The 14,022-nt window shown below is 41.9% G+C and overlaps 1 protein-coding gene across 4 annotated transcripts in view; it reads left to right on the top strand.

Moving 5' to 3' along the window:
- Window positions 1–206: 206 nt before the first annotated feature.
- Window positions 207–14,022, top strand: part of ATP6V1H (ATPase H+ transporting V1 subunit H) — a 129,089-nt gene continuing 115,273 nt past the window's right edge. Inside the window, exons 1-3 of one of the 4 annotated variants that reach the window (XM_054498296.2) lie at window positions 207–1,140; window positions 2,441–2,588; window positions 11,048–11,150. In XM_054498296.2, coding sequence (XP_054354271.2) covers window positions 2,476–2,588; window positions 11,048–11,150 — 216 coding nt within the window. In that variant the 5' untranslated portion in view covers window positions 207–1,140; window positions 2,441–2,475. Of the gene's footprint in view, window positions 1,307–2,440; window positions 2,589–11,047; window positions 11,151–14,022 lie in introns of all 4 variants that reach the window. The other 3 variants (XM_054498295.2, XM_054498294.2, XM_063668777.1) reach the window with 3 other exon arrangements.

Here is a 14,022-nt window from a genome sequence, read left to right as displayed (position 1 = left end):
GATTCTCCTACCTCAGCCTCCCAAGTAGCTGGGATTACAGGCATGCGCCACCACACCCGGCTAATTTTTTGTATTTTTAGTAGAGATGGGGTTTCACCATGTTGGTCAGCTGGTCTCGAACTCCAGACCTCAGGTGATCCACCGTCCTCGGCCTCCCAAAGTGCTGGGATTACAGCAGTGAGCCACCGCGCCCGGCCCCTTTCATTGCTTTTTAAGGAAAACATGCTATCATATATACCTCACCTCCAGGGCAGTATATTCTTACTTTAAGGCAAAGACAGTTGCTGAGGCCTGGACGAGGGGAAAATTTGGGCTCCAGATGGGACTGCTGGATAAAATACCAGACGTCCTGTAAATGTGAATTTTAGATAAACAACGAATAACTTTTTAGTATAAAAGTAAATACTGCAATGGAATTTATTATTTGCTAAATGTGCAACCCTAGGTTAAGAGAGCTTTTCTGACCCACTTCTCAGCCCCAGTTTTCTATTTAAAATCAGAATAACAACGCCTGCTTCATGGAGCTGTTAAATTCAAATGGAAACTAATTTGAAAGTGCGAAATCAAACTTTTCAAAAGAATGACGGTTTAAATAAGAGAGTTTTGGCCTCCGCTAGCTGCTTCCGGGCGGAGGTCCTCGACCTCCCCTAGGCGAGGCGCTAGGTGTAGGAGCGGCGGGTCTTAGCGTGGCCGCCACGCTCGCCGCCTCCCACCTGCCCTGGCTGGCTGGGGCCCGACCCTTGCGTCGCTCCGGGGCCCAAGTTACGGACTCGGGGATCCAGTTTCCCGCACCGAACAAGACCTGCCGCAGCGCCCGACCCTCCTCTCGCTGCTTTGGACTCTTCCGGCTTCCGCCTTCCGCAGCAGTCACGTGCCTCCGATCACGTGACCGGCGCCTCTGTTATTCTACTGCGGCCGCCCTGGCTTCCTTCTACCTGTGCGGCCCTCAACGTCTCCTTGGTGCGGGACCCGCTTCACTTTCGGCTCCCGGAGTCTCCCGCCACTGCTCAGACCTTTGGACCTGACAGGAGACGCCGACTTGGCTCTGACGCGGCGCCCCAGCCCGGCTGTGTCCCCGGCACCCCGGACCACCCTCCCTGCCAGCTTTGGGTGTATTGTGGGGTCCCGAGGATTCGCGAGGTAAGGCCGCCCTCGCGTTGTTTGGTCTCAGGCTGCAGACCAGGTCAGGCGACTCTTGCAGTTTCTCCAGCTTGCCTAGTGCGTGCTGGTGTCTCGCCGCTTGGTCCTCTCCTGTTCTCCTTCGGCCCCCGGTTGCCAGATTGCTTTCCTTCCAGGCCTCAACCAGGTTTATTAAACGAAATTCTGGAGCCTTTCTCGCAGGGGGAAGAAACGTCAGGGGCTGGCAGGAGAGTGGAGGGGGAGGGGTAAAAAGTATACCTTCTCCAGGACTGGGCCACGGCCCTGGATCGCTGGGGGTGCGAGTAGTTCAGGGACTTAGGTAATTGCCTAGAGACACCTCGAGCTACCCCAGGACGGGCTGCTGGGGTTGAGCCTCCTTGGCTGCAGAGTTCCAGCCTGGCCCGGTTGAAGCCTGTTTTTTTCTGGGCCCTGTCGTTCCGCGCTGCCCAGGGTTGTTTATACAGCAAATCTTCAGATACAGAGATTAAGTTCCAAATTGATTAAGATAATTGGAAACCCGGAATATAATTTTGGGTAGGATTTTAACTTCTTTGTGGCCATGGCCATGAATTTATATTTTGCAAGTGGCAACCTGTATTTTGCGTTGTGTTAAAATCAGTCGCTTGTATCTGGAAGTTTAGGAGTGAGAATTACATAGCATTTCATTATTGTAGGTTCTTGTCGTCCAGCCAGACCTCCATTGTTGGCTTACCTAGATTGTAATAGGTATTTGTTCTAAAAATTTCTCTCCGAATTTTGATTTTGCAAATACTATGAATTTTGTTTGAAAAGGAAAGCACTGTCTTCTAAGAAATTACGTTCCCACTTTGTGTATTTTAATTTGAGTAATTTTCGAAAGGACTTAGAATTTTTAATGTGCCACTTCAAGATGATGCTTAGTAAATGTTTATAAAACTAGCCTTATCCGTACTATTCATATTCTTATTGTTTCTCTATAAGAAAAGTTAACTACAATTGTATAAATATACAATTTTTCCCGTATTTATACCTATTCTATTTAATCATGATTTCTGATTTCAGATTGCTTTAAAAATCTTACCGCAATGTTAGTGCCAATAATGAAAAAATTTTTTCTAGAAAAGCAAAAGCCTAGAGAACTCTTTTATGGAGCAGTGGACAATATTTGAAATATAATGATACTTTCAGACTTAGGACATTTAATATTTGAGTTGAATGCCTGGGGAGATTAAAGTGATCATGATATTCATAATCATAATATAATAGTTGTAAAAAAAAGAAACACCTAGTATTCTGTTTTTACCTTGCATCAAAATTGAAGATTTGTTGAAAGACATTCAAGATTACGAAGTTTAGATGACCAAAATGGATATCCGAGGTGCTGTGGATGCTGCTGTCCCAACCAATATTATTGCTGCCAAGGCTGCAGAAGTTCGTGCAAACAAAGTGAACTGGCAATCCTATCTTCAGTAAGTACCAATTTGCTGTGAATCATGGACAGTCATATGCTTTTGCATCAGACTTTTTCACGGTCATGCTTCTATGAGAGAAATACGGGGAAAATACTGATAAATGTGGAAGAAACACTTCCTCCTCAGAATAATTAGCTGTCTTAGGGAGTTAAGTGTAGTGGGGTGGAAACAGCTTGGTGCCCTAGTGGGGAAGCAGAGCGGCTCATGGTGCTTTTGACCTTCCCTGGCTGCCTGGGGAAGTACTTTTTGAATAAGTGGGAAACATAGGAGGAATGTCCTTGGGCTAACGGAGGGAGGAAGGGAATGAGGGGCAAAGCCTGCTAGACTGGTCTGATATGCCCTGGCAATCAGCATGGGGGCAGGTGGCTTTTTTAGAGTGGTGCATACAACTAATAAGAAGCATAGATGTTTGAGTTGAGAGACTTGGATTTCAGTTTTGGTTCTTGCTGTTAGTTTGGTGATCTTAAGCAAATCACTTAACTTCTCTGAGGCTCAATAAAGTAAAATGTGAAATGGGGAGACATACCCCACAGGCTTGTTGCTGAAATAATGTATTTAAAGTATTAGCACAGTAGAATACAATCATTAGTATGTTGAATACAATAAATTTTAGTTCCCCCTTCTTTCTTGTGTGTATTAATATTTAATGTGGTGATGTTTCAGTATTTTGTATTTATCTGTAAAGTGAGCCTTCATGCATTCTTGACCATATTTTATTGACTTCATATTTATTTTGGTATATTTATAACTGAGTTACCAAGGAATTCAGTTCATATTTGCATATGCATTTTGAAAAACAAATTGAGGAATCTAGTTTTATATTAGTGTTAATTTTATATTAGTATTAATAGTTTGTGTTGTTGTAGGAGGGATCTGTAATGTACAAAAATGATCCTTTAATTTCTGTTAATTTAATCACTCATCAAACATTTATTACCTGCCAAGTTTGAGGCATTTTTCCAGGCTTTGAGGCTACAAAAATTCCATACAGAGTACTATCCCTGAAGGAACTAAAACTCTAGTAGGGAAGTCAGATGTATTAATAGATCATTTTAATTCACTATTTTTTTTTTTTTTTTTTTGAGACAGAGTCTCACTTTGTTGCCCAGGCTTGGAGTACAGTGGGGCGGTCTTGGCTCACTGCATCCTCTGCCTCCTGGGTTCAAGCAATTCTCCTTCCTCAGCCTCCCAAGTAGCTGGGATTACAGGCACCTGACACCTCGCCCGCCTAATTTTTTTGTATTTTTAGTAGAGACGGGGTTTCAACATGTTGGCCAGGCTGGTCTCGAACTCCTGACCTCGTGATCTGCCCCTCTTGGTCTCCCAAAGTACTGGGATTACAGGCGTGAGCCACCGTGCCCGGCTTTAATACAGTATGTTAACTGTGGCAATAAAAAGATGCACAGGGTCTGGCAGGTGCACATGAAAAAGACAACTAATTCTACCCCCTGGAAATTTTCCTGAAGGGGCTGGTCCCTGAACTGAGTTTTTGAGGATAACGGGTATTTAGCCATGTGGCAAGTAGGAGCAGCCTTGGGAATAGAACAGATAGTGTGAGCAAACGCAGGGAAGCAAAAACAGCACACTGGGTGGGAGTTGTACATGTTTTGGAGGCAGGTAATGCAGAGAGCTGAGGCTAGAGAGGCAGCCAGGGGCCGATCGTGAAGATGCTGTGTGTGGGTGTGTGGTTGGAAGGAGTTTGGACTTGATCCTATCAGTCAGTGCTTTTCAAGCTGCTTTTTAAGCTGTGAAGCCCATGATTGATGTGAAGTTAGCATGTAAAACAGATGAAAATGATAGAATGGAGGTGGGAGTGTGTGTCCCAGAGCCCTCTTTTTGAGACCATTCACTGTTTTCCAAGGAGCTGTAGGTGTTGGAAACCACTGAATCTTGTAGCTGGGAGTTAGAAGACCATATCTGCCTCTTGATTGAATTGTTCTACCAGCAGCATGAAGGGTGACTTTGTAGGTGATAAGTCTAGAGGTAGAGATGAAGCTATAGCAGTAACTAAGGTATTGGAATAGATAGAATTGGATAGATTTGAGAGAGTCTTAGTGATTGATTTGGTGTGTGGGGGTGAAAGAGAAGTCTTGGATGACTTCTGGATTCCTACTTTAAGGAACTGGGTTATTGTGGGGCCACTGACTAAAGGACAGGAGGAGGGGAGACTTGCTGATGTTTACTCTGTTCATCAGTGTTTGCGTAATTGTTTAAATTCCCTGTGAAATTAGGATTCTGAGCTCTGTTTCCTAATATCTTTAGTCCAGAGTGCATTTAGACTAGAGGACAGGGAGTTTTATGTTTATAAAGCCTGGATCTGTTTATAGCCTACATAGAATAATATTGTTGATCATAAAGCACTGGTGGACTGGCCAGAGCTCCGCCTAACATTGGCGTTTGGAATGTTTTTAGTTACATGGAGCTTTTAAAATTGCTTTATTTCTGTTCTTCGTTACCCATGGTCTATGACATGTTGTATTTTCCTGTTTTCCTATATATCTGTCTTTTGTTCTGTTGTCCATTTCACAAATTTCTTTTGTAAAACCCCTCCACTCTGTAGGTCTGTGGGCAAGTGTTCACCAAATGTTAACTGTGGGCCTGTTGAGCCTGTTGATGTGTGCGTGCTAGTGGGTGTAAAATGTGTCTCATATAAAAGAGCTTACAGATTGTTGGGGGCTGGAACCAACACATGAAGAATCAGTGAATCTTCTATCACATTCTATACTGAGATAATAAGACCTGTGGAAGCGTCCCCCAGTGTCGAGAGCACAATATGCTTTTGTTCTTCACAAATTAATATGTTATTATGAAAATACAGTATTTGAAACGTATTTATATTTGATTAAGCTTTTTCTTAATACATAGACGTACATAAATGAATGGGTATGGCTGTGTTCTAGTCAAAGTGGAATCTGGTAAAACTATACCTTGAGGATACAAGAATTATAAAATGCCATCCTTGCTCATGAGTTTAAATCTCATGAGGAAACAGACTTTTACCAAATTAAATAACAAATTGTGCTAAATGTTAAGATAGAGAAATATGTAACTATATAAAGTGTATATGTATTTACAACAAAAGGAAATAACAAAAAGTGGGAGCAAATAAATGCTGGGAGTATTGGGGGAGTTTTCACAGAACCCATAAAGACACTCACAGGAGGCCAGGCGCGGTGGCTCACGCCTGTAATCCCAGCCCTTTGCAAGGCCGAGGTGGGTGGATCACCTGAGGTCAGCAGTTTGAGACCAGCCTGGCCAACATGGTGAAGCCTCGTCTCTACTAAAAAATTAGCCGTGTGTGGTGGCAGGTGCCTGTAATCCCAGCTACTTGGGAGGCTGAGGCAGGAGAATCGCTTGAACCTAGGAGGTGGAGGTTGCAGTGAGCCGAGGTTGCACCACTGCACTCTAGCCTGGGCAATAGAGCAAGACTCTGACTCAAAGGAAAAAAGAAAAAAGACAGTAACAGGAATTGTCCAGGCCGAGGAACACTTGGGGTTATCCAGGAAGGGAGGTCCAGGCGGGGAGCTGAGGCCTGGGAGGACATGCAGTGCTTGGGAGCTTCAGGTAGTTCAGTGTGGCTCTCTCCAGGCTTCTTCATTTACCAGCTTCACAGGCCAAAAACCTTGGGGCCATACTTGCTGCTTCCGTTTTGCTCACAGTCCATGTCCTGCCCATCAAGACATTCTTCCAGCTCTACGTCCAAAAGATGCTTCGAATCTGAGTGCAACCCTGTGTCTGCGGCTCCTGCCTCATGCATGTTGTGTTCCCCTTGCATGTGCTGTGTTATCGCCTGTTGCCTGCTGTATGTCTCTGCTATCCTTGCTGCCTCAGTAGGAGCAATTCTTCACAGAACTGCGAGAGTGATTTCAAAAAAATACGAGTCTGATCATGCCCCCTTGCTCACAGCTCTCTGGCTCCCGCCTTCTTGATCTTTCTCACATAGCAAACCTCAGCTCCTTGGACCTGTGTGTCTGTCTCTCCGGAAGTTCCACCCTTAGATTCTTTGGCCTCTTCATTCACTTCATTTGTGTGGCTGTATAGGTGATCTCACAAGGCCCCTACCCAGACTGGTTTTTTTTTTTTCATAGCATTTACAGCCTCAGCGTTATAACATGTGTGTGTGTTTTCAAGATTATTTGTTTTTGTATTTGCGTATTTTCTGTTTTCCTCACTGGAGTGCAGGCTCAAAAGAGGGGTCCCTATTTATTGATGTGTCAACTGTTCTTATAGGTGCCTGGCATGTAGTAGGCTGCCAGTTAATATTAGTTGACTAAATTTTGGAGTATTGTGCTTATCAGGAATTGGTGGAGATGAATATTTGGAAAAGGAAGTAACATGCTTGGTAACTAACATCCTATTTAACATTATTTTCATAGAAATACAGTGACATAGGTTTTTCTATCCTAGTCTCTCTTTTTTTTTTTTTATGAGATGGAGTTTCACTCTTGTCGCCCAGGCTGGAGTGTAATGGCGCGTTCTCGGCTCACTGCAACCTCTGCCTCTCAGGTTCAAGTGATTCTCCTGCCTCAGTCTCCCGAGTAGCTGGGATTACAGGCACCTGCCACCTCGCCTGGCTAATTTTTGTATTTTTAGTAGAGACAGAGTTTCACCATGTTGGCCAGGCTGTTCTGGAACTCTTGACCTCAGGTGATCCACCCGGCTTGGTCTCCCAAAGTGCTGGGATTACAGGCATGAGCCACCATGCCCAGCTTCTATCCTATTCTCTTTTAAAGATGAGTAGATAACTGTTCCGATAGGTTAAGTAACATGTGCATGATTATATATGTTTTAATTAGTCAATTGATTTTAAATATTTTTACTGAATGCCTCTGCGTAAGTGCTAGGTAGAACTCATAGTCCAAGGGAATAATATGACCCCATATGTACTTGAGAAGGCTGCCTGGTAGTGGGTAAGAACATGGTTTTGAAGAAGGTTGAATTGGAAGCAGGGAAATCCACTGGTGGAAGGTTGTCCTAGTGCTGAGCTACTCCAGAGGCAAGGAAGTAGAGAGGAGAGTAGTTTTAAGGGGAAGATTGTTAGGTCTGATGCCTGATTAGCTGTGGGTCATTCTAGAAGACACCAGAGCCCTGAACCTGCTGGATTATGGAAATGTCAAAGGAAGACCCAGAGAGAAAATAACTTAAACAAGGAAAGAAAAAGGTTAGAGAGTGGCTTGACAAATAAGAAACAGTTATTTAAATGGAAAAGAAAGCTGCAAAATTATATGGTTACCAAGTGAAGCCTTCATGGTGTACCTTCTTCATGGTAGAAAAACCACCACCTTTTGACGTGATTTTCTTCACAGAGGTTATGACATCCCTTTACATATCAGCATAGCAAAATTTAAGGGTAAAATTGTTTTTATCTAGGAAGTTCAGGTTTATGGGTGTGCTCAACATTTCATTTATTTTGGGGACAGATCTAGACTGGATGACCTTGTTATCTTAGTCTACCCCGGGGTGCAGAGTGCATTTTTTCCTGACTGGTATGTGAAGTGCTTAGCCAGAATGGAAAGTGGGCAAAGTGTCTGTTTTTGCTTCCAGCTTCTAGCTTTTGGGATTAACAATCTCAGTTCTGCGCCTGTGGGGTCTGGAGTGCCTCTGCCATCTGTGGGAGGATATGAGTGGGGACTGGGGGAGATCATGCCAGAGTTCAGCACAGGGGATGGAGTGAGAAATGAAGAGAGCCTTTCATAGTAGCTGAGGCACAGGAGGCAGTGACGATGAGTGACTTGAGTGGGATGAGAAGAATCTGGAAGCTAAGGAAGAGAGTGTCAAGATGTAGTCATAGTGTCACCTGCCTAAGAGAGATCTAGAAAGACAAAATTCTCCTTTGGGTTGGTAATTAAGAAATTGTTGAAAAAAATAAATGCATGAGAATAGTTTAAAAATATTAAAAAATGAGCATGTGTGAAAACAAAGTTACAGTGCTTAAAACAGTGTGAAACTGATGTAAGAAGACAGAATAGTGAATTACAAAGTCCAGAAGCAAATATGAGCTATACAAAACAATTTGGCATATAGCAGTAGTGTGTACAAAACCCAGAAGGGATACTGATAGATTTTTGAATATGTAATAATCAAGGTCTTCTTTGGAAGAAGGTGGGGTTAAGGGTAGAAGTAGTAGGACGTATGCAAGTTCAGGTCCCTTCTCTTGGGGAGGGGACAGTTCTGAGTGCCTCACCTTCCCAGGCTCTCCTGTGGGCTCAGGGAAAGCTGTCCTGGGTTCTTTGCTTGAATCCTGCTGGGCTTTTTTGCTTCAGTGTCCCGTGCCCTCCATGCTATCCCTGGTCTCTCCTGGGAGCTGTTCTTTCGTAAGTCACTTCACTTGTACGTGAATCTTCATCTCAGGGCCCAGCTCTGGGAGCCTGACCCAAGGCAGCTCTGAAAGTGGGCCATCCTTCTATAACTATGCTTTTTTTTTTTTTTTTTTGAGACAGGGTCTCACTCTCTCACCCAAACTGGAGTGCAGTGACGCAATTTCAGCTCACTGTAACTTCTGCCTCCTGGGTTCAAGTGATCCTCCTGCCTCAGCCTCCCGACTAGCTGGGACTACAGGAGTGTACCACCACACCCAACTTATTTTGTTGTTTTATTTTTTGTAGAGATAGGGATCTCACAGTGTTGCCCAGGCTTGTCTTAAACTCCTGTGCTCAAGGGGGTCCCCCCATCTTGGCCTCTCAAGGTGCTGGGATTACAGGCATGAGCCACTGCACGTAGCCTAACTGTGCATAGTGGGTACCTGCTTTACATTCAGTGTTTCTCTGAGTGGGTTTTGAGAACACCAATCCCTCAACATATTTGGGGTCAGGGGAGGAGGGACAATTTTTTAAACTATTGAGTTAAAAACTATATTGGGGCTGGGCGCGGTGGCCCATGCCTGTAATCCCAGCACTTTGGGAGGCTGAGGCAGGTGGATCACGAGATCAGGAGTTCGAGAGCAGCCCGGCCAATATGGTGAAACCCCGTTTCTACTAAAAATAAAAAAATTAGCTGGGCGTGGTGTCATGGGCCTGTAGTCCCAGCTACTTGGGAGGCTGAGGCAGGAGAATGGCTTGAACCCAGGAGGCAGAGGTTGCATTGAGCTGAGATCACGCCACTGCACTCCAGCCAAACAAAAAACCAAAAAAACTATATTGGTGTTGTTTGAATTGGAAAATAGATTACAAAAATTTTTAATTTTACACTTGCTTTTACCCATGTTCTAATATACAGCAAGTGCTTTTTCTTATATTTTTTCATTTAATCTGCATAACCACCTAGTGGGCTAGGGCAGGTAGTGTCATAGTTGCCGTTTTACTGTTGTGAATAGTGGTCAGATGACTAGTGACTTGCTAAGCTTTCACACCTGGAACTGGAACTCTTCCCCATACTGACTCAAATGCTCTGCTTTTCCTACCATACTGGTGGCTTAAAGGAGTTGACTTGAATGAATCCTGAAGTGCCCAGAGTCTTACGGGGGGCTAGCAAGGCTGTTCTGCTGACACATCTTTTAGACAAGGAAGGGTCTGTATTTAGAGATTAGGATGGGGGTTTGCTATGGTATGTTTGAGTCCCTGAGGAGTGGAGAAGTTGGGAAGGTTGAGCTGTGTTTCTTCTACCTCCGGAGATAGTCTTACCATTTTCAAATTCAGCATCATCACCACTGGGGAAAATGACAGTGGGATATCATCTTCACTGGGGATGACAGGGAAGATGACAGGAACATGATGCTGAATTTGAAAATGGTAAGACTATCTCTGGAGGTAGAAGACAGTGGAAATGATTGGGAGGGAGGGAAGTTGGGACTCTCAATTGAATCTCTCACAGGAAGGAGTTTGGAAATCAAAAGCAAGATTTCAGTGATTGAGTGCTGGGGAGGAGCCTTGAAGGGCGAAGAGCCAGTGATGAAGCGATCCCTGGAAGAGATGGAGGAAAATAGGAGAGTGTGGGGTCAGGATGGAGAGTTATTTTCCAGAGAGGAGGAAAATCAGTTTTTTTTTTTTTTCCTGTCTGGAGGGAAAGAATATACTAGAGAAAAATGGTCATAGAAATTCATATAAAGTGGCTTTGGACTTGATAAATTAGATAGCCATGTGAATTGTTTGGCTTGAGAGGGGGAATAAGGGTGAGACACTGGGTAATGCTGAGAGGTGACATTTTACTGAGTGCCTACTATTTGCCACATGCTACTAACCACCTTATGTGAATTTAATTTTATCCTCAGTACAGCCCCTTAGAGGCAATGTGATTATTGTTCGCATTTTGCAGATAAATTAACTCAGGTTCCAGGGAGTTCACACTGTCTTATTTGTGGTGAAACTAAGCGTTGAATCCAGGTCTGTCTGATGCCAGGGCCCTTGCGTCAGCCCTTGTGGTTTGCTGCCAAGGAGAGAAGAGAAAGACTGAAAATTCCTCCATCACTTGCTTACGTATTCAGCTCTTACTGAACAAAACATCTTATTCTTACTTTCTAGGGGACAGATGATTTCTGCTGAAGATTGTGAGTTTATTCAGAGGTTTGAAATGAAACGGAGCCCTGAAGAGAAGCAAGAGATGCTTCAAACTGAAGGCAGCCAGGTGATCAATAAACATTATATAATGAACACTTCCCCATGTCATCTTAAAGTTTAGAAAAATCTTAGTGATTATAAGTGACTTCCAGTTTTCTTGCTAATTTGGAAAAAATGTTATATTGAGTATGTTTACCTTCATCCTTTTCTGTATTTCTGAGTATTTTCTTAGAATATACACCTAGAAGACAAATTTCTGGAAAAGAAATTACTGTTTCAGAGTATGTTAAGTTTTAAAAGTTGCTTAACTTTTCTTTTTTTAAGATAATTTTTTCCACTTCGTATTCATACTAGTAATGTTTGAAATACCTAATATAATTGAAAATCTTTGAATTTGCTAAGTTAAAAGGGATATCACTTTGATGACATGGGATTACATTATTTTCCTGTTGATTTATTAAGTATTTATATGTCCTTTGAAATTTTTTTTGGCGGGGGCATTCTTTTTATTTTAATATATAAGGTTTTGTTACTTTTTGATAAACAGTCTTTTTACATACAAAATCTATTACTGTTTGCCATATTTATAGCAAACATAGTTTCCTTTTTTACTATTTATCTTTGAACTGTTGTGGAGTTTTTTCATATACAGTGGTTTAAAGTGTTTAGTTACATATGTTGATGTTTTACCGTCTTTCGTGGTAAGTTTATTGTAGAAAAATAAAATACTATTAAGCAAAAGAAAAAAGTTATTCTACCTAATATTTCTCTGTTCAAGGTGACTTGTTAACACTTAGCGTGTATACCTCTCTAGATATTTTTCTGTGTGTAAAATAACATACACTTATTTCTACAAATGTGAACTTTTTACAAAAAGGGGTGATATGTACATATCTTTGTTCTTTTCATTTAACTGTATATTCTTCCCTTCCCTACCATGCCTGTAAAGATATTTCTGTGGTATTTAAAATAATTAATTTATTATTATTTCCCATTTATGGAAAGTTCCATTCTGTAATTTTCCATTTAATGGATGAACCATAATGATCTAAACTAATTCTATACTGTTGCATATTTTGGCTACTTCCTTTTTTTTCTGTTTTGAGGCGAACAGTTAGTAATCTCCTCATAATTAATTTGAGAAGTGCAGTTATCTGGCTAGGTGCAGTGGCTCACACTTGTAATCCCAGCACTTTGGGAGACTGAGGCGGGCACATCACTTGAGGTCAGGAGCTCGAGACCAGCCTGGCCAACATGGTAAAACTTCATCTCTACTAAAAATACAAAAAAAAAAAAAAAAAAGAAAGAGTGTAGTTATTGATTAAACTATTTGAGCATGTGAGAGTTTTGATATGATGAAAATGCCCTCTTGATAGATTGTACCAGTTTGCAGATCCTGCCAGCAGTATATGAGAGGGCCCATGCCCCTGCTTCAGCACCCCCTCTGGGTCCAGCCATTGATCTTTTGGTCATTTTGATAGGTGAAAGATAGTATCTTAACGTAATAGTGTTACACATTTTCAGATGGTTTTTGGCACCTTTTGTATCCATATCGATTGCTTCTATACTGTCATGCACTGACTACGTAAAGATGTTTTGGTAAGTGTTGGACTGTGTATGCAACAGCGGTCTTGTAAGATTATACTACCATGTTTTTACTGCACGTTTTCTATGTTTATGTTTAGACACACAAATACTATTGTGTTACAGTTGCCTATAGTATTCAGTATAGTTACATTCTGTACAGGTGTAGAGCCATAGGTTCTACCATATAGCCTAGGTAGGTAGTAGACGCTACCATCTGGGTTTGTGTAAGTACACTCTAGGATGTTCACACAACAAGGAAATTGCCTAATGATGAATTTCTGAGAACTTTCCCCATTGTTAAGCGACACATGGCTGTATGTTTTTTATTTACTTTTCTGTGGAAGTGTTTATAATCTTATTGATTTGTCAGTTTCCTTTATGTTTTCAGTATACCAGCTTTGTGCATGCCATATTTCCTCAGCTTGTTTGTTGAATTTTTAACTTGGTTTACGGGGTATTTGCCATATTGAAGTTTAAGTTGTGCGATGAAATCTAGTTCTTCCTTTCCTTTGTGATGTCTGCTGTTGGTGTCATCCTTTGAAAAAGCTTCCCCACACCAACCGCGTGTGCAATGGAACATGCAGCTCATTCACTGTTTGTTCAGCACATACACCCTGAGTCCCTGCCATGTACCTGGTGGGACTGGGGATGTGTGTTAATAAGACAAGACTTTTCCCTTAAGGAGTTAGGAGTTAAAACAGCCCTTTCTTTTCTTTTTTTCTCATTTTTTTTTTTTAAACCTGTTTCTTAGTAAGTGTGCAAAAACAGTTCTTTCTTAATAGCAGTGTCTGGTGTGATGGGCCTTTTGTGGGGCAGTTGCCAGGAAGCTTTTTATCCAAACAAAATGGCAGTATATCTGAAAAGAGTTCTGACAGAAATACCATGGGCAACTTATATCTTTTTTTTTTTGCTTAAATAGGTTAAAGTGTTTCCACTTTAATGTTTTGATTAAAAAAACCCAATTATTTGTTACTGTTAACTTTTTAACATTCAGTGTGGTGAGTGGGCTGTCTATCCACGGAAGACATGATTCATAGATAGGCGTAAGTTCTAGGATAAGTATGATTTTGATAAGGTCTCCATTTTTTTATAGCATGGTTTTTATCACATGCTGTTTGTTACATTGGGGATTTATTGAATGAGTGAATACCAAGTGAAATACACTTTAATTTATACATTCTTAGGGTGGGGAAGTTTTTCAATGTATGACTCCAAACCTATTACTGAATGCTTGCATACTTAAAACTATGTTTTTTGGGGGGTGATTTAAGGGATTTTATAGAGTGTTTTGATTTGTACCCTATTTGATTTATATGCTGAGTTTAGAACCTGGCCCCGTAATAAGGTTCAAT

This window comes from Pongo pygmaeus, chromosome 7 (assembly GCF_028885625.2).
Source record: "Pongo pygmaeus isolate AG05252 chromosome 7, NHGRI_mPonPyg2-v2.0_pri, whole genome shotgun sequence".
Taxonomy (NCBI): domain Eukaryota; kingdom Metazoa; phylum Chordata; class Mammalia; order Primates; family Hominidae; genus Pongo; species Pongo pygmaeus.
The sequence above is the reverse complement of the archived record's forward strand: the minus strand, read 5'-3'. Positions and strand labels throughout refer to the sequence as shown.